At 43.8% G+C, this 20,170-nt stretch overlaps 1 protein-coding gene across 15 annotated transcripts in view; it reads left to right on the forward strand.

Moving 5' to 3' along the window:
* TANC2 (tetratricopeptide repeat, ankyrin repeat and coiled-coil containing 2) overlaps positions 1-20,170 on the forward strand; it is a 250,259-nt gene that overhangs the window by 167,509 nt on the left and 62,580 nt on the right. For all 15 annotated transcript variants that reach the window (XM_054801162.1, XM_054801168.1, XM_054801160.1 and 12 more), the window contains 3 exons: positions 6,306-6,431; positions 14,098-14,379; positions 16,705-16,838. In XM_054801162.1, coding sequence (XP_054657137.1) covers positions 6,306-6,431; positions 14,098-14,379; positions 16,705-16,838 — 542 coding nt within the window. The remainder of the gene's footprint in view (positions 1-6,305; positions 6,432-14,097; positions 14,380-16,704; positions 16,839-20,170) is intronic.

Below are 20,170 nucleotides of genomic sequence, written 5' to 3' on the forward strand. Positions count from 1 at the left end.
AAACCAGGCAAGAGCAGTGATCCAGTCTGGAGCGACCAACCTGAGAGATGTGAAATCGCAGTAGGACCCGCTGAAGACCACACGGGAGGAAGCAGAGCAGAAGCTTTTTAAGAATACCTTTAACTGCCCGAGGGAAAGAGAATGGATACAAAAATAGCAGAGAGAGAAATGTGATGTTGAACGAAATGCACTGCAGCATGGGGAAAGGAAGCTCTAATGAGATCTGCTGTAGAGCGCGTGCTTTTCCACCAGCCCTGCAGTGGTAGCTGCATTGCAATGGAACGAAAATTTGCACCTTTCTTCTTTTTTTGTTTTCATTATGGGGTATGGTTAAACGCTGAATTAGATGCAACTCTTCATATTCCAAGGAGAGAGATGAAATGAAGGTGCTTCAGATAAGCCCTAAAACTTAGTATTGTCTGTGTTTGACTGTTTCTTGATAACTTAGACTAGATATCCAGCCAAAAATTATGTCATTAAATCTGAAGCATATTTAGGAAGCTGAACTTGGGGTACACAGAGAGCATCTTACCTTGAATAACGCAGTCTGATCCTTGCATCAGTCATGGCAAGCTGAATCCATTGACTCAAATGAGAGCATCTCCCCCAGAAGACCCAGTCTGCAAAGGCCACCCCCTCCCTGGGCTGCCAAATACCAATTTCAAGTCAGGTTGTTTTGTGTTTGTTGTTCAAATATTACATTGAAACTGAATTATCTTTCACTATTTGTTTGCCATTTCCTTGGGAGATTTGCATCTGCAGTATGCAAATATTGGTTTTGGGGAGGTACTTTTTTTCTCCCTTATGTTTTATCTGCAGTCACTGTGTCTTATTATGTAGGATAAGGTTCAGAATTGAGGGGAAGCTTTCAACAGTTTAATATTATATTTTCTAAGATAAATTGATCTTGCATAATTTTTGAAGTACTGAAGCATATTCTCAGGAAAAATTACTTCCAGTTCCTCTGGCCTTATAGATCTCTTTAATTATTCCTCAGTTCTAAATCAGGAAGATAAATCTCAGTTCATCAGCCTGAGAAATGGCAGGATAGTTGTACTGACAATTGCAAAAATAATCCATGGCAAAATGTGACATGGATCTGGCAGCTCACTGCAGTTCATCATGTACGAGTCTCCTCAGTTGTGGCTGTTGAAGATGATGATGATGATGATGATGAAGAAGGTGGGAAGAGAGCCTGGCTTTGGGCTGCTCAGGAATAACGCCTCACTTCTTGTAGATCAACAATAAATGAGGCCACTGACTATTGTCGTGCTCTTCCCTGGCAGCACACAAAGTCCATCCCTGCAGAACATCTGGGATTGCAGCTGGCTTCTCGTTTCACAGATGGGACAGAGGTTGAAATGCAAACTCTTTAAATAAATAAAAGAAAAATAAAAAATGCCAGCAGGATTGCAGTTCTCCCCAGGAAATGAAACAATTCTTCTTCCAGGAGGCTGCACGTGTGTTGTAGGGACTCGAAAAATATTCAGTCATTGTTTGCTTCAGAAACTTGTTTCTGGCTGCTGTGCAGTAATCGGTGCCATCGAGCAGCCGTTGGAACAGCCGGATCGTCGTGCTTTTGCCGTTTGCTGTTTTGGAGCAAGGGGAGTTGATGGTCTTTCCTTGCTTTGTAATAAAGGGCTGACTGCCATCTCTCTGTAGACCTCAGTTACTGGGTGAGTGTGAAGAACACCTCTTGGGCATCATTCCTGTCTTCTCACCAGAATCCACATGCTAGAAGATTAATGTGACTTTGAAAGATTGTTCAACCCTTTGCACTAGAAAAGTTTTTTAATTACACAACTCAGCAAGTGCTGGCAAAATTATGTTCCTCAGAAGTCATCATGAGTCCCAACATTGCTAACCCTCTGTTAGCTGCTAGCTGGTGTGGACACCGTCTAGAACCCACGGTCTAAGGATGTCTCCAAGGTCTGGCTCTGCATTAGCAGCTGCAGTGACCAGTTGTCCATCATTGAGGCTCCAGAAATCTTGACTTAGTGTTGAAAAACTTTCCCTGCATCATAGGTAGGAAAATCTTGCAGCCCGTAAGCAGGCGGTAAGGAGAAGATCGGTCTGATGTGTGTGAGGCACTTGGCTCTTTATCTGTTAACTGTGGCTTCTGTGTAAGAGATGAAATATCGCAGGATTCTGTTCATCTGAAGCCATTCTAAATGTGGGTTTTGAGGACTTAAAAAGGAGAAGAAAAAAGACCACCAACAAAACCCCCCTTAAAGCAGCCTTCTCAGAAGAAAAAAGTAGAATAGCCAATATTGCAAAGTAAAGACTATACCCATGCTGGTTTTAAGCCTCTGTTTTAAAGAAAGCGATGTGTCGAGCAGGAGATGCCATCCTCGATCAGAGCAGCTGATGGAGTTTGGAAAACTGGGCTTCAAAGCCTGAGCATACTCTCCCAGCAAGTCTCTTAAGTTTTTTTCCGCAAAGTTTTCAATGAACACAATTAGTACTGATTTAAGAAAACTACACGCTAGTTGTGGAGCTGCCACTAGTTGATGCTTCTGAAACAGTTGAGTAAAACTAGTCGTAGATGTTCTGGGAGACAAATACAGTTTGGGCAGTACAGGTTGTGTGTGGTAAATGATCTGTGTCTCCAGAATCACAATTTGGCATTTAAATCCTGTACAATTAACAGGAGGCTCTATATTGCGTATTGCAGGTCTTGCATCTTGGGCACGCAGCATGTTTGTAGTGCGATATTTCCTCAGTGTGCACAGGATTGGCTTGTGTGAGGGTGTTTTCCTGGAGAACATGAGTCAAAAAAAATTTGCTAATAATCATATTGTAAAACTGATTTTCTATTCAAGGACTAATGTGAATTTTCAAAAAAAAAAAGATTATTTTAGTCTTTTGTTAATGAGTACTTGGGGAGGAGATAATTTGGGGGGTTAACTGTTGTTATATAAATTGGAAAAATGAGCTTTTTTCAGTTTGTTGCTACATTGAATGGTCCTGTATAAAGAAATGAAATTACCAGCAAGATAAATGTTTCTGGTCATCCTTGATGGCTCTGCATGTTCTTGATAGAATTAAAATGGGACTGGAGCAGGACTGAATACGGAATTTAGAGGGAGGAGATGTTGTCCTTCAGCAGTTGATAGATATATTTAGAGAGATATATACACACATGCACACAGTCATATATACATACATATATATATATATATTTAGTGATGGAGCATACGCACAGTTGCGCTTTGCTGCGGGTACTCAGTTCTCCTTGCAGCAAACCCCATATGGGGACTTTTGTTTTCTTTCCTTTTTCAGAACAGCAGGAGCAGCTTCAACAGGGTAACCCGAACTGAATTTGTGAGGATATTTAGCAGAATTCAGTAAAGAAAAAGTGTGGTGTCTTCACAAAGAAACAGTAGTTCTTTCAGCCAGCAAGTTTGTTTATTGTATGCAACGAAGCCTTGGCACAGCAAAACTGCTGAGCTCTGTGTGTAATGCATTAATAACTCCCATTCAAGGGTAGAAGATATGCCTGGAAAGGATGATAATCCTTATCCTAATTTAATGGTCTGCGTAAGCTTACTGCAGTGTCATTTACAGATATAAAAGAAAAGCATTCAGACGTTGATATTTTTTTTTTTTTAAAGGGAGTCGAATATTCCCTTTCTGAACTCTCCCAGGATCAATTTGGGCTGTTTGTGATGTGGATTTTCACAGTAGCCAGTGCTAGGCGATCCTGGCTGCCTGGTTTTTATTTTGTTGCCTGACAAACAACTGAAGTTGAAAATGGATTTTTATTTAACAAGAACGGATTGTCGGTGAAGGTCCTACTTTTCATGAGAAATTCAGCAGCCCCATGTGTTGAGTGCATCAAATGTATAGGCAAACCCAGCTGACGCTGGCGTGGCTGGCACGGATGGAGGGATGAAGGCTGACATGGGAAGGACTGAGCTGCCCGACGCGGTCCCCGGGCAAGCGCTGCCCGTGGTTTGTCTGCCTGAACTAGATCCCCCCACGATGCTTCGCGTCTGCCTGTGGTTGCTGCAGTCACATCTGCTCTTCCACTGCAGATCCTCTGGCTTGGTTACGCCGCAGAGAGCGGGCATAAATCGCATGCGGTTTTATGCAAAAGGCCTGTGCCCCCGCAGCATAAGTGAAACTGAAGCTGAATGCTGGACGCTGCGAGCAGGCTGCAGCGGGTTTAGTGCTCGCAGGAAATAACTTGCATCCGCGCTAAAGCCACGTCTTTGTGATTCCAGCATTTCAGCTCTAATCTGCTCCTTCACAGTGAAATCAACTTTACAAGAGTAGAAGAGCATGAAGGACTTCTAAAAACAGACTTTGATGGGTTATCTCCTCTTTTTTCCTCGCTCCTGTTGTTCACCTTCTGTCCTCTCTGTCTCTTTTTTTCTTTGTCTTACAACCTACATAGAGAGTTCAGGCAATTTGAAGAACAGCATTAAAAACTGCTGTCAAATTTAAGCCCCTTCTCCCCACCCCTTGTTAGAGCCTCTGAATCATCCTTAGTTTTCAATTGCAGCGAGATCTTGTAAAGATTTTAACGTGGTCATTAGGCATTGTATGAAAAAAATGTTTCTCTTTTAGTTTTGAAATTTTCTGCCTTTCAGTTTTCTTGAATTGGCACATCTTGTGTTGGGTGGCGAGGAGGAAGGATGCAAAGTCCAGTGCCGTGAGCTACTCTAGAGAGCTATATCAAAATATTTACCCGTTTCACAGCGAAGAATTACTGTCAGCTTCACAGGCAGTCTTTGAAAAAGTCTTTTAATTAATTAGTTCAATTTAAAATAATAGTCTTATGGTAATTGACCAAAAACTAAAGTAAAAAAAAGCAGTATCGGATACAGAGTACTGAGCAGCGTGATTTCCACAGGTGAATGTTTAATGTGAATTTTGGAAATAGAAAAAGAAGAGAGCTGGTGACCTGCAAAGACTATTTTTAAGTTTTCTGTTTATAATTGGGAAGGTTATTTCATGCAGTGGAGTTTTCATTCCATTTTCTACTATTCTGTAACTTAATTGGCTGAAAAGGGTTCTGACAGGGTGGCAGAATAGTGGATAAATTCAGATGCAAGTGACCCGAATTTGTTTTGGTTAAACCACGTTTTCTCCTATCTTCTAATCATCACCAATAAAAAAAAAACCCAATCGATGCACCTCTGTGGCCAGCGTTAACTCTAGCCATTCCCCTCTGATACGGTCTGGAGGCAGTTCCCACCGAATCTTGCAGCACCCATCGTGTAATTTGATTTTGAAAATATTTGTAATCATCGGGCAGCCTTGGAAGGAGTGTGGCTTAAAAACTGATCGCTGAAATGATTGCAGAAAAAGTCACATCTTGGTAGGAAGTAGTATGTGCGAGGTGATGCTTGAGGCTGTGGGGTTTGGAGAGAAACGCCTTCAGCATCGGGCTGGTCGTACCCTTCGTGCTGACGTGCTGCGTTTTCCCTGACGCCTCGGGGGTCGCTGCCCCTGGCTCTGCCCCGCAGAAGTAGCCCGGTCGTCTGGAGGTGCGCGCTCAGCCCATGCTGGGGCGATCCGTGTGCTTCAGTTGAAAAATGGAATAAAAATTAACTTGCGCTGTATTATCTGCTGGTTTCCAAGAGAGAAAGGTAAAGTTTCGAGCTGTGGTTTGTGTTCCAACCACGCTTATTCATGTAGCGATGGCACCTTCAGCAGAGATCAATAAATTATGCCTGTTTAATCTAGCATCGTAAAGAAAACTAAATTCTCCTGTGAGCATTGGAATAGTAAAGTTATCTTCTTTGGTTCAGGTAACATTTTTCTCATTTACTTGTGCATTTTTTGCTGGTCTGTTGAAAGTTTAATTTTTCTGCCTCTAATTCTGGTTTTATAAACAGATACGTGTTAATATCCTAACCAAAGAGCTCTAAAATAATTGAAGAGGAGATTATGGACTTCAGCATAAAATGCACTATTGAGTTGTCTTTTCTGTAGTAGGAAATGCTGCCTGCCTTCGTAAAGCTTTGCACACACCCAGTTGAGTAAGTTTTGTGACTGGGAGAACTTAGGTCAGATATAAGAGACTCCATTTCTCCATTTTCCATGTGTCTTTTTTTTTATTTGTGAACATCAACAGGAGACCAAACCAGAGCAAATTCCAATGAGGGATGAGAAAAAGTTACCAAAACACTTCTATGCTCCTTGCTGGGGGAAATTAGACTTGGTTCGTCTTAGCTGTGTTGACTCAATTTAGTTACAACTCTGTGTGTTTTGTTTAGAAAAATGAATAAATACAATAAGCGGAGTATAAGGTCTGAAAGCCAGGTGTGATGTAGTTGTTTGCTTTCTCATGGCAGCCACCAGCTCAGCCCACTTAGAAGACCTTGCTTACCTGGACGAGCAGAGACACACTCCCCTGCGGACCTCCCTCCGGATGCCGCGGCAGAGCATGGCCGGTGCCCGCGCGCAGCAGGACCTGCGAGGTAGGAGCGTGCTGGAGGCTTCGGGCTCGCGTTTTGCAGGGGTGGGAGCTTGTACTGCAGCTGCTTCGTCCACAACCTCGTGAAAATCCTGGAGCAGGACTGTTTTACGTACAGGTATTAGGAAGTGCCACTCCACGAGGATGCGAGCCAGTCTCCTTTATTTATTTCCAGCGTCGTTGGTAGCATGGCCAAATTGAAGGGGAAAGAAAATAAATGTAGGAATGAACTAAGTACTTCTGTCTGGTGGTAGGTGGCCAGATGCTGCCGTGCTGTTCTGAGATGAGTGAAGTGCCATCAGCGTAACGTTCTGGGGTTGCTTTTCTGGGCTGACTGAGGTGTCTGGTTTGCCAGATGCAGGCTGCATGTAGCCATGGTGTAAAGTTGAAGTGTAGGGGAATCGTAGCACCGAATGGCCCGTAGTCTGAGCAGCCTCATTTTTCAGGAACACGAGTACAAATAGGCAAATTGTATGTTAAAACCAGGGTGCGGAATTACATCCCCCACGCCACCTTCCAGAACTGCTCTGTGCCCTGACGCGGGGCAATGGCCACCTCCTCTGCTTGCTGGGGGTGCTGCCCTCCCTGCGCCCGGTGGCCACGTGCGGGATGATGGGCTGGGCTGTGTGTCTGCCCACGGGCAGCCTGGGACTGAACCTATACATCCAGCCCTATATCACAAAAGACTATTCCTGCAAAAGATCCCCAAATTCCTCTCCCTGATTGCTCCCCTACCAGCCCTCTGTCAGTCTCTGAGCACTGCGGGGCTAATACTTCGACAGTTTCTAAAAAATGAGAAATTTTGATGGGCTGCTATGTTTTTCTTCTATTTTTTGAACAAAAAGCAAAGGGCTGCAGCCCCAGCTTCGCAGTGTGCAGCGTGCCAGCAGAGAAGGAGCCAGGCGCGGTGTACGGAGCCACCATCCCGACGCGTCCTTCGTACGGACGCTCACAATGCCGGTATTCAGGCAGCCCTTTGACTTCTGAAAGGCCTTTTGAGAGGGGAAATTTTTGTGGTTCTTCCTGGCAAATTCCACAAAAAAGATGTTAGGAATGAGAAGAAGAGTCAGGGCTGACATTTTAGCATTTTGTTTATTTCCAAGCAACTCCAGCTAGATTCACCCCATGCCCTTGGGGTTTCAGCCCACCCTACAACTTCCATCCCCCTTTTAATCTGAGCACGGTCTTTGGCTGCATCCCCAAGCCATCACCGTGACAGCCCTGCATCTGCCATAGATCGCCAGGTTAACGCTTCATCCCCATCAGGTCTCGTTGCGCAGATGAATAAACGGCTAAGAAAGCTCGTTTGGGACTTTTTCCAGTGGTTGCTGTGCCGTAAGACTAGTTTGTTCCCCCCTGTACGTAGGGAGAGGGAGTTTTGTTGGCAGTAGAGTAAACTTTTCTTTTCTCTGGGGTGTTTTTGAGCAAGTGCCCACCGTCCTCGGGTAAGGGTATCGGGAGCCGGGGGGTGGCAGGTTGGCTTTTTGCTCAGCACCGCAAACACGACCTGTTACAGCCCCGTTGGGTGGGATTTCTACCAAATACACAAGCCCCCAACTGGAAGAAAAAAGTGGGTTTGTGTCGCTTTGGATCGCAGTCTGTAATGAAATCATATTGGCTGGTGAGGCAGTTATAAAAATGTATTAGCAGGCAGTAAGTGAAGAAAGCAAAGTTTGACAGACAAAATTTCCATATGTTCGAAGGGAGCAGCTTGCCAAGGCTTCGTAATTTGCAGTGATTGCATCCAAAACATTAAACTTTATTGTAGGAACAGAATTAAATTGTTTTCCAGACACACGTTTTAAAACCATGTAGCACTATATATTTTCTTTCTTTCTTTCTTCCCTTTTTTTTTTTTCCTTTTTTGTGAAGGTTGCATGAGAATAGCAGCAGTGTTTCAATTTTTTTGAATTTGCTTCTGATCCTAGTTGAGATGCCACGCTATGTTTAAAAAGAGAGAGAAGAAGAGGATGTGAAAAAACCAAACCACCACTATTTGGAAATATTTTCATTTCATTGAGTATGTGAGGAAGGGGGGGGTTCCCCTCAAATACTACATGTTCCAGATATTACTGTGAAATTGCATCGATCTGGGCTGTTATAATCACCAGCTCTTTGTTCCAACTGAAAATCCTAAACTTGGGTTTAACTTTAATACCTCTAGGCTTGGCACTGGGCTGAAGCAGCGAAGCAGTTCCTGGCCCTGTGTCAGGGGACACGTTACATCCCGCTGATTCGTTCCCAGTGTTCAAGAATCCCACTGCAGAGCAACTCAATGGGAGACCGTCCCTGCCATTTTTTGTTAAATCAGTTATTTTAACCAGGGGAGTAATTTAGCAATCCCAACGGCTGAGAGCATGACAAGTATTCCTACTGGTGGCAGGTTTTTAATAGGATGGGGAACGTGATTTTTGCTCTTACTATTTTCAGCCGGCGGGATTTGAGGCTGTTCAGGGTTGTTGTAACCCAAAGTACAAGATGATAGCTGTGATGTACCTTGGAGCGGGAGCCAGATGGCCACCAAATTATGTGGTATTAGAACATCCCGACTGTTGGCGTCATGATTTTTTTTCTCCAAAAAGCAAATGGCAGCGCTGATGCAGGGTCTGGAGAACCGTGGTGTTTAGGTGAGGTTTGGAGTGGAGGAGAGGACGGCGCAGACTCCACCAATACGTTGTTTACCAATATAAGCAATATGGCAGTAGCACGTTTTCCTTAAACTGTCTTTATAATTTTTCTGGGGGTTTTTTTCCTCATGATAATTTGTTACTGTCACCTTTTGGGTAAGAGAGTTTCACACACTTCTTAAAAACGCTAAAAAATAGTTTGGCCTTTTTTAGGCACACAGTCTGTGAAAAATAGGCACTGGTTTCATCCCGATGGATTATACATTGTAAGACGACACGTAAGTTACAATCTAAAGCAAGTAAAGGAAATAAATTAGCCAAATGTCTGAGTTTATGGGTTCTTATTTACCAAAGGACACAGCAGATGCTGATTGATACTGTGTTATTCAGAACCACATTTCATTGTAATAAACATTAAAGTGCTTCTCACCTGGGTGTAACTCAACGTATTGGCGATGTCCAGGCTGCGCAGCGTAGTCCTGAAAGGGCTTTCCTTGGGCAGCAAGATGTGTCTTCCACCAGGGGATACTAAAATGGCAACAAAGCACATCTAGAAAAAAAAATGTAAAACAACTAATGAGCTGTGGATGCTGATTGCCACCGTAGCTGAGAAAAAAATCCTGTTTGGAGAGAGAGGGGTCTGTAAAACAAATGATTTCTAAACAGGTATTTTAAAGTCTTCAACAAGTGAAATAACTAAAAATTCACTTTGTGTGGCAGAGGGTGACCTATGTGGTAAAGCAGGATGGACCCTTCTCTGCTCTTGCTCGTTTTCAGCCCAATGGCTTTTTTTCAATTGTGCACATAATACAACCAGCTTTGGTTTGATTTAATTGAAGTTTTCAGCCACAAAAAAGAGCCAGGATGGGTATGGTAGGCTGTGTTTCAGCTTGGGATTTTAATTTATTGCTTGGGCTCCAGAGAAGTTTGCACAGTATTTCATCAACTTTTACACTGGCATGAAAACTTTGCCAGACCTTGTTCTGTCCCACTCCACACACTGATTTCCAGGAAAGTATGGGTTTAATTCATGCTAAGATATTATCAGAAGTTCTGGGTATTTCTGGGGTACTGCCGCTTTAGTTCTATAAAATGCTTCATTAAAAAGGAATATAAAACCCAGCAAGTGTTTGACAAATTTTCAGGGGTCACACTTTGATTTTCACAAGTACTAAAGTCAAGTGGCTAATAGGGTTCATCCAAAATGTGCACATCCTCACCCAATACTTCTGAACCATCTTATCCTCTTTTTCAGAGCCATTTCCGTTGGCTTATCCTTTAATTTCTGCCCCAAATGTTGAAGCTCCGGTGCAGCCTTCCTTCTCTCCCGTTCTCCTTTCCTTGTGAGGTGGCGTACTTTTTCAACTCTTTGAAAGGAGTTGAAGATTTCCCCAGGGCTCCGGAGTCTTCCCCCAGGTTTGTGCCTGGGGACCGCTGGCTGCTGAGGGTTGTAAAATAAATAGCAATGGGAGGATTTTGGTGTGGTTCAGCAAGCAGTATTGGGAATTAATGAGTATCTGGCACATGGCTTGCAATTAGTCAATGGCAGTCTTAAATTATTCATAAATGTTTTTGACAGTCCGGCTAAGAGAATGTTGATACTGTGTTCGTCTTCCAAAGACAGCATGGTGAGAGAAAACATCTTCTGCTGGTACATGGAGATGATTTGGGAGGCTGGTGGGGCAAAAAGCGTGTTCTCAGCACTCATGTCCAAACCAATGTGGCACTGAGTGTTTTCTTGATGGCAAGATGCCCACCAGCATCCCCTGCCCCTGAGGAGCCTTGAGGTTACGAAGCCCGAAGTTGTGAAATGTCCCACTGGGCTGGCAGGAGAAGAGGTTTGCTTTGATCGGTGGTGTTGGAAGGTCTGGAGGGGCAGGAAGGTTGGATGTAGGTAGATAAGTGGGGATGTCTCTTCTTGGGCTTTTGTTAAGCCTTTTTTAGGACAGGATATGCTATTCCTGGGTGACAGTCAAGACGCGTCTATTCTTGTCCACGCAGTAAAGACAGATCTTTAGGATATCCTTTGTCTGTTTGGGGTGTTGTGGTATAGGGGTCACAGTGCCCCAAAACCATCTGCACCTCTGAGAAGAAACCAAGATTTGAGTCCAGGTCTCCACCATGTAGCTTGTATCCCATAGTTTATATCTATCTAATCAGTCTTGTCTCTACATTAACCCCCAAGACCATTTGGTACCTGTTAGACTTCTGGCTTTCAGAAGAACATTATTGTACTTTTTCACTCACTAACACAACATGCCACGTATATACACGCATGCAGAAGTAAAGTAAAGCTGTAGCTTATCAAGCACAAATCTTAGCCTGATGTTTTCCAAATGGTGTCTTTTGATATATATTTCTTTTAATTTAATTTTCTATATATAGTATTGGTGGCATAACGCAAACAAAAAAATTTCCTGTCAAATGCACTGCTGGAATGCTTAATTGGCATCAGTCGGACCACTCCAGCTGGTTATCTCGGCCACGTCTGCGTGCTATTGCTTGTGCAATATGCCATCCTCTGGTGGGAAGCTGTCCTGCTGACACCGAGAGCCAGGCTGGTGCTGCTGCAGCCAGGAGCTGTGATGGGGACGTGGGGACACGCGGGCCCAGCAGCCCCGCTGCCTCATCCCCGCCACCGCCAGCGATTTGGCTTCTCCGGCACCTTCCCATGCCAGCACATCCCGCTGCGCTCGCGTGACAGGCCCCAGCACTGGGAATCAGACGAGCTGCTTGTGAGCTCGTGCAATTCAAAAACCATCTCCACCCTCGGATAAATGTAAAGCACATTCATCCTTTCCAAGTGGGAATAAAAATACAGCTCCTGTCTGCAGCATTTTCTGTGTCAGTTAAAAAAAATTCAAAATACCTAACATTTTTAAATACAGGCTTTTTTCCGTAGGATTATCTGATGTAGCATTAAACGGGTCGGCTCCCTGGTCAGGTCTGTGAAGGATTTGAAGGTGATTTGAGCCGTGGGCATCGGTTCAGCAGTTCCCTGGGGAGGGTTGATGCGATGCCGGGAACGGGGCAGCGCTGGGGCAGGGGTGGCAGAGCCCCGGACGGGGGGAGCACCCCTCTGCTTCTGGACTGGTGGGAGGGAGGGAGGCTGGGGGAACTGGGAGGGAGCAGGCACCAGCTGGGTTGTAGCTTCCGGAGGGATTCATTGCACAGCCTGGGAGTGGAGCTCGTCCCGAAGTGCAGAGCATGACACAGCACGTTGGTCTCTTCAAAAACCATGTGCTTGTATTTATAGTAAGATCTTCAGGGTTGTAGCACATCTATAACCTCTTCCCATGTAGATAAAGCATCACACTGTTGTGATTTGATAGACTATTTTCAATGAGTTTAGTACAAAGTCTGGTGCAGTAGCGTTATCCGTACCCCTGGGGGGCTTCAGCCCAGACCAGGAGGTCTGCGTGGGGATTAAACCACCACCCGCACGTCCACAGCGGAGGGCGAGCGGGTGAAGCAATTGCAGACATCGGCAGTTGCTGAATGATCTTTCTGCTTTTTAAGTGTCTGAGGGCTTTTAAAACTCCAAAGAAACCAGTCGGTCTCTGCTGGAAGCAGCTGATGTAAATGATGGGAGTGTGAGCCCTTCTGCAGCCCTGCTCGGGGAACTCCTCTGCGGCTTCATGGGATTTCTTTTAACATACGCTATAAAGACATCTAGATTTTGCATGGTGGTTTTCATTTGCAGCATGCATGATCTGAAAAGAAATTGAATTCAAATTCTGTGATCCACAGCTCAAATTTTCCACAGCTTACCACATCAGCTTGAATATGTGTGTTGAATGTCAAGTACAATACGTGTACGGCAGTTGGAAGGTGTGTTCTGAGCTGCCGTACCAGCTCCAGGTCTGAACTCGCGTCCCACTGATGTGGCTCCATCCACGTCACTTAGCCCTGACTTGAAGGAATTAGGTTCTAAAATTCCAGGTTTGCAGTTGAACACACAGTGTGACTAACCTCCCCCTGAGTGGGAATCACCGGCTGTCTTTGTGGCCACCTTCTGAAAGTTTTTAATTAAGAAACCGTTTCGGTGGTGAAGTGGGAAGATCCAGCAACTGTCTCTGCCAGCACAAAGTGCATCCATCACATTTTTAAGTGTTTTTTTGTGGATTTATGCGTATCATCTCCCAATGACAGATCTCATAGGCAGAATGCACTATATGAGTTGATCTTTCTAATGCCATCTTTGCACCGGATCTGCGCATATTCGTTACTCTTTTTAGGTGTGTGTTCCCTAGATAGCTTGTGCCAAATGGAAAGATGGCAGATACCCTCTCCCTCCACCCCCAAATGTTCCTGAAAAAGTTTTAAGGCTTGTTTGGGTTTAGTTGTACATTTTATTATAATCTAAAATGGGGAAAGTAACACAATTGGTGTCTGTGTTCTTGGACGTTAGCAGTGCATCAGCATAGGTGATCTATCAGAAGTTGGGGAGGTATTTCTTGCACTCCTTGTTGACTTACTCTTGCCTGCAACACTGCTTTTCTTCGTGAAAAGAGAAAATGTTTTAATTGCCATACAGGAAAATCTTATCAGCAATCTGCTTTCATTCCCATACTTTAGAAGAGTGGAAATAACTTTGCTTAGATTGATTTAACACTTCCAAGTGCTGAGATTTTTTTTGGTGCTCATTGGATTGAAGAGACATATTACATATCTATACATTGAACAGAGATAGAATACTGTGTCGCCGGGGGATGGGGACAGCTGCCTTGGGAAGCGTACCCTTCTGCCTGTGCCAGGGCCTTTAATTATGGTGACTTTAAGCAAGAAATTTCATTTCTCCAGCTACACTTTACCCAGCTGTGTGCTACTTCCTCCCGTAAAATTGTCTGAACTCCTTTGGTGGAAAATGCTGTGAACGAGCCAGATGCTTTTAACAACAAACCTGTGGGTAACAAACTTGGGGGTTTTTTTCACCTTCTGCAATGAAAAGACTTCTAAGGAAGATTAAACAGCAATTTCCGAACTATAGTTTTACTGTTTGCATTGACGTTTGTGTTTTTTCCCTGTGTTTCTTCTTTATAGTACGCTTCGCGCCTTACAGACCTCCTGACATCTCTCTGAAACCACTGCTCTTTGAGGTGCCCAGCATCACCACCGAGTCTGTCTTCGTTGGCCGGGACTGGGTGTTCCACGAGATAGATGCGCAGCTGCAGAGTTCAAACGCCAGCGTCAACCGAGGTGTAGTCATCGTCGGGAACATCGGGTTTGGAAAAACGGCCATCATCTCCAGACTGGTTGCGCTCAGCTGCCATGGCACACGTATGAGACAGATTGCTTCTGATAGCCCACATGCCTCTCCGAAACGTAAGTACAGCAGTACACAGATCTTCAAAAATTAGAGACCTTTTCCATCAGCTTCTATAATGCTTTTGGCTGAAAAGATCCCATTCCTCTTCAGGCTCAAGAAATCAAGCTTAGTGTTTGTTGCCAAGCAAAGGAAGCACCTGTCAGCAATATTTATACTGCTCCTGTTCCAAATCTACTTTTGAAGAATCAAAATAGTCTGTCTCTTATTTCTCTGACTTAGAAACATCATGAATTTTTCTCTCATTGGGAAGACTCCAATTCTAATTGCCAATATTCTATTACTACAAATCCATGCCGGTGCATTCTCCTTCCCGTACGGTTTGTTTATCTCAGTTTATCATGGTATAAGTGTTTGGGGTGGGTCACAAGCCCATGTAGGCTCAGCACCCAGGATTGCTCTACCTCTTGTGGTCCCATCCAATTCACATCACTCTGTGCTGACATGTTTGCAGGTGGGGATGACAACATTTTAAAATCATTCAGCTCTCAGTAAGTGAGTAAGACAGGACTAAAAATACCGGGTTAGATACCTAAAGGTATCTTGAAGGATTTAGGTCACTGTGTCTCAGTGAAACTGTTGTTAAATCTGTTTACTGGAATCCAGTACTCTTAGCCATGTTGAAATACCTGAAATGTCACTGAATGTTGGCATGTTGGATGGTGTCACTTGTCAGAGCTAAATGAACAATGCGTAGTGAAAGGCAGGGCTTGTTTCTATATTTTTAACTGCAGCTCTGCAGTGCACCAACTGTATGGCTCCCCAGTCTGCGTAGAGGGATTGTGGAGATTAGAGATTACTGTACTTAACTGCTTCTGGACTAAAGCGTGGCTGTTTCAAATGAGAAGGTGTCCTGCATCTTTCATGCACAAAGAACAAAGATCCTTGGTCACACCTAACACGCTGTTGTTTAGTTTGCGCTCTGGTTTGTCCATGCAGTTCAAAGCTGAATGATTCCCCAGTGTTAGTTACTGGGATGGAGACCTTCAGAATCAATCAACTAATTTGCCTTTATTTCCTAAAGGCATCACAAGTCCTAGTCTAGCTATAGAGTATAACAATTACTCTGCAAATTTGATTTTTTTTTCCACATGCTGGAAAAAAAATCTATTGTGCTTAGTAAAATCTGTGTCTAATAATAAATGCTAGTCAGGTGACCTGACTATACTTACAGCAATTGTGCTATCAGCATTAGTAAACTGGCTTAAATAGAGCCTCATACTCTTAATTCCTATCGCTGACAAATTATACAGGTGAAGGTGGTGTTGCACGCTCAAAATCAAGAACATGCAACATTGCTAATAGATTCAGGGTTTAATTATGTAGGCAGGAGTCGTCCTCTTTTGTTGTTTGCCATTAAATGGGTCATTGTTTGCATTATGATTTCAAGTCAAGCTCAAGGATGCATTGCAGCAATCCATTCAGGAAAATCCTTCTGCTAGTACAGACTGTGATTAAGAGGACTGCTGCTTTTAAAACGTCCCTAAAATAAAGACATTGCTAATTAGACATCATCAAGTACTGCATGTCTTAGTGTCCTTCAAAAATGCTCTGTACAAGTACCTATGAGCGTAAAAATGAGTGGTTTGAAAATGTTAACCACAAAGGCCAGGTGAATGGACTGTCATAGCAAGCTACTGGTAAAGCCAATTTCTGCTTTGCCAGGCAAAAGAACCAGCTAAAATGTAATAGGAAGCAGTTAAACATGACAGAGATGATTCCAGTATGATTCGTTGTTTGCTTGCAAGCCTTTTCCAGATGCTGGTGCTACTCCTGCTTCTCTCCCTCTGATTGCATTAATGGGTTTCAGATGGATGTGTTAGCTACACCTCTCCATTTATGTATGTTATAAAATAGACACATCATTCAGAAAAATTGACTGTCTCCACTGAAGAAGGACTTGGAACCAAATTAACCAGCGATGGTTCATAATGAGGGAAGATCTGTTGGCAGAACTGCAGAGTAGGAGAACACTGCACTGAAATGTACCAAACTGGAAGACAGAGCATACCTTGGAGATTGCACAATTCACTCAATTATTGTGATTATTTTAAAGTCAGTGAAATTACAGTGGAGAAGATGAATAAGACAAGCTCAACCCTTTATCTTAGCAGTCCTTCCCAAAAGTGCTGCTTCCAAAAGAAGTTTCTTGGGAAGCCCCTGTCCTGGCTGGACAGTGTGACCATCTCTTGCTGCCTGGAATCCTAAGCAGAGTATTTGTGCAAAGTATTTTAACTGCCAGAAAATAGCAGCTGCCTAGTCTGTAATAATAATGTTGGTCGTGCCTGTCCTGTAGCAATTCATATCCTCTTTCCTTGGGACAGATGTGGATGCAAACCGAGAGCTGCCCTTAACCCAGCCACCCTCTGCTCACTCTTCCATCACCAGCGGGAGCTGCCCGGGGACGCCAGAAATGCGCCGGCGCCAAGAAGAGGCCATGCGGAGACTTGCTTCGCAGGTACGGAAACATTTGCCTCCTTGGTCCTGGGGAAAATGTCAGTTTTAATGGGACCTCTTGGAAGGTCTCCTGCCTTACATCACTTGGCACGCTGGAAAATGCGTGTGTTCGGAAGCTTGCTGGGAGAGTCTAGAGAAAAACTTCTGGAGCAAATTTTAATACCCTAGGAAAGTTGTTTCTGTAAAATGAAATTCTCATTACATCAAATTCACTCCTACTCTGAGAGTTTGTCTTTCCCAGCCATTGTACTTTATCCTCAGAAATGTTACGATAAGACATAATTACCAGAATAATTGTAGTTTTTCTTCAATGGTGAAAACAAAATTGCCAAGCGTTAGACCGGTGTTTCATTTTGAAAGGAGCGGGTATCATCCGGAGGGTAAGGGCGCAGACCGAGCATTACTGCTGTGTGCGCTTAGGCGTGCTTTGGAACAGTCGAGAAAACAGATCACAGCCTTTCGAGCGATACACAAATCGTTTGCCGTTATGGCAAGTGTGGATTGTATATAATGCTATCGCTTACTGTAGGTGAGAGTTACAGCCTGAATTTCACTGTATTGCTGAGATTTAGCCCTGCTTTTGTGGTGGTGGGAAGGTGCCATTATATTGCTTTGAAATGCGAGGAGCTTGCTCCTCCTACACCTTTTGAGAGGATGCGAGCAGTTAATGCTTTCCTCTTGCGGGCTCCCACTTTGGGGAGGAAAATGTCAAGCAAAGTCTTTCTTCTAAATTATTGCCAGGATGTGTTCTTGCTTGGCTTTTTGTGCCAGATGCTGTCTTGTCCTGTCTGCTTTCCTGTTGTGCCCAGTGGCAAGGCAGAGAGCGTGTGCTAGCTGCATAAATAAATATTAAGATGATATTCTCCTCTTCCACGTGGAGTTCTTGAAAGGGATGCAATGGCCAGGTCTGCTTTTGTTCAGGACACATTAGTCATCGCATTCCTCGCAAATCTTAAGCGTTGCAGACTACCAGAAAGGCCAGTAAAGTGTGCTGTCTCTGCTTAAAATACCTCATCTATCTCGACTTTCTTCCCCCGAGTGCTTAAGTAATCCAGCTGGATACATAATTGATGAATGGGTAGGTTTAGCTTTAGTTTCCTCCTGAACAGAGTAAGGGATATGACTCTTTCAAACAGTGCATCACATCCAGTGCTTAGATCGTGCACTGAAGCTTTTTTGCATCTCTGATCTCTGGAGAAAAGTGCAAGAAACAATCTTTATAGCCAAAAATAAAGTAAAAATAGGTTGTTATACCTTGGCTGCAGACTCGGTTAGGAACGGGTTTTAAGGCCCTGCTCATTCTCTAGCCCAATTTTTTTGCAAAGCAAATCCTGCGTTTTGCTGTCAGAACATAACAAATGAGTTCAGAAGATGTACTACCTCTTGTGCAAGCAGCAGGATTACAGACTTTTAGTATGATTGTTAATCTCCCAGTAAATCTCGACTACTGTAAATGTAGGCAGATTCCAGAAATAACCATCACTGGCTTCCAAACATTAGGCCTTTGTGAATAGATCAATGCCAAGGCTGATGAGTTGACCTTAGAGTTCTTGGAATCGCTTCTTCTACCCAAATAGCTGACACAGCATGCGAAACTTCTGAAAAGCTTCGTACTGTTTAGCAAACAGTTCCTGGGATGAGTCAGAGCAGCAGCGGCACGGCTTGATTCAGCATTCGGAGACCTTGGGTCTGTTCCCAGCTTTGCCGTTAGCCTTGCTGGGATCCTTGGAGACCAGCATCTCGTCTGCCTGCCTCCGTTTCCCCGCCTATTAAAAGAACAGTGATCCATGCAGATAATGGTCCTTCAATACCTGATGCTGGAAGGAATACGTAACTGGGGGTTACTTGGTTTTCTCAATTCGGAACAGCAGTTGTCTTCGGGTAGCGCTGCAGCGTGTGCCTGGATGAAGCTGTGCCTTGAAATAAAGCACATGTTTAAATCCTGATTCAAAGCTTCATTTCCTACCACAAAGAGAAATTTTTCTGAAAGTATAGGAGGCTTTTTGGTTTGTTTGATTTTTTTGTTTTGTTTTTTGAGCTCCATGTTCCTGCTGCTGATTCTTTATCACAAACAACAATTCTGGTTTTATTGCATCAGAGCCTTTTCCAGAACTGCTGTGCAGCACACTACACACAGTAAGTTTGATGGATTACCAAGCCTCAGGAAGGGAAATAAAGGCAAATAAAATGGTTTAGGATGTTTGTCAAATTGATAGCTGGAAGTCGTGTGCCTAGTGCACTCTTAGTAACCTCCTGAGTAGTACAACTCGGCATCACCGCTGATGAATACTTGCTGTCAACAGCAGATAAATTGATTTGCTTAGAAAGAACCGTGCCGTATGATGTCCTCCTAGATAAAACAAACACTGACTATTCCAGCCCAGCTGTGGTTTTTGAAGTCTGTGAGTGACAGTGGGAGAAAAAGGATTACTGACCTGGCAACAGAATTGAAAATCCATTAAAATAACAGCGTTGAGCTCTTTGTTCTGTGTGCGGTCGCCCTCATTCAGAAACTCGATCACACGCATCTAACTTGCCTTTGAGAGATCATGAGAATTTGTTGTTCGTAAGAGGCTTTGAAGATGCTGAACCCTTAAACAGAGCAAATACACTGAATGTCTTGGTAGACAATAGTAAAAATAGTTGGTTAAAATAATTTAGCTGCCTAATCTGAGTGTCTGATGCCACATTCTCCAACAGGTAAATTCTTGGGGACAGTTTAGGAAAACTCTTCACATAGATAAGCTAAAGGCTCTCCAAAGGCTAATCTAAAAAAGAAAAGAATGGTTTTTCCTTTGGTGCAGGAGGAAGGGAGAGAAGAGCAGCATACTCCTGTACCAGCAGCTGTGGAATAAAAACAAGAATTGCTGATGGCCTGCTTAAAACAGGTTTTGTTCTACTGGCTGAAGAAAAAAGAGGGCAAGAAAGCGAAGGGAAGACTGACCCGTAGGTTAGTCTGGTTGGAAAAGTATTTCTTGGGCATGTGTGTTTTATAGTTGCATTAAGACTGGAGTCAGAATTGAAGTAGGGAAGAAAGTGTTGACAGTGATGGACGAGCACAGTTGTCAGGAATATTTTAGGAGATATATGAAATGTAGGTGAGGAGCTAGATCAAGCTATGTGCAGATGTTCCCCCTCTGCTTGCACTGAGCAGAGCAGGAGGTTCTCAGGTTGTGCTGTGGTCACTGCGCTAGAGAAATGCAGATCATTATGAAAGCGGATTAATAATATACCAACAGACTTAAGTAATAATGGTTCCAGAATGCCAGTGGGAAGCACGCCGTCCCTCTCACCCACTCCGTTCCTTCTGAAAATGTCACTTATCCCAAAACT

This window comes from Grus americana, chromosome 22, assembly GCF_028858705.1.
Source record: "Grus americana isolate bGruAme1 chromosome 22, bGruAme1.mat, whole genome shotgun sequence".
Classification (NCBI taxonomy): domain Eukaryota; kingdom Metazoa; phylum Chordata; class Aves; order Gruiformes; family Gruidae; genus Grus; species Grus americana.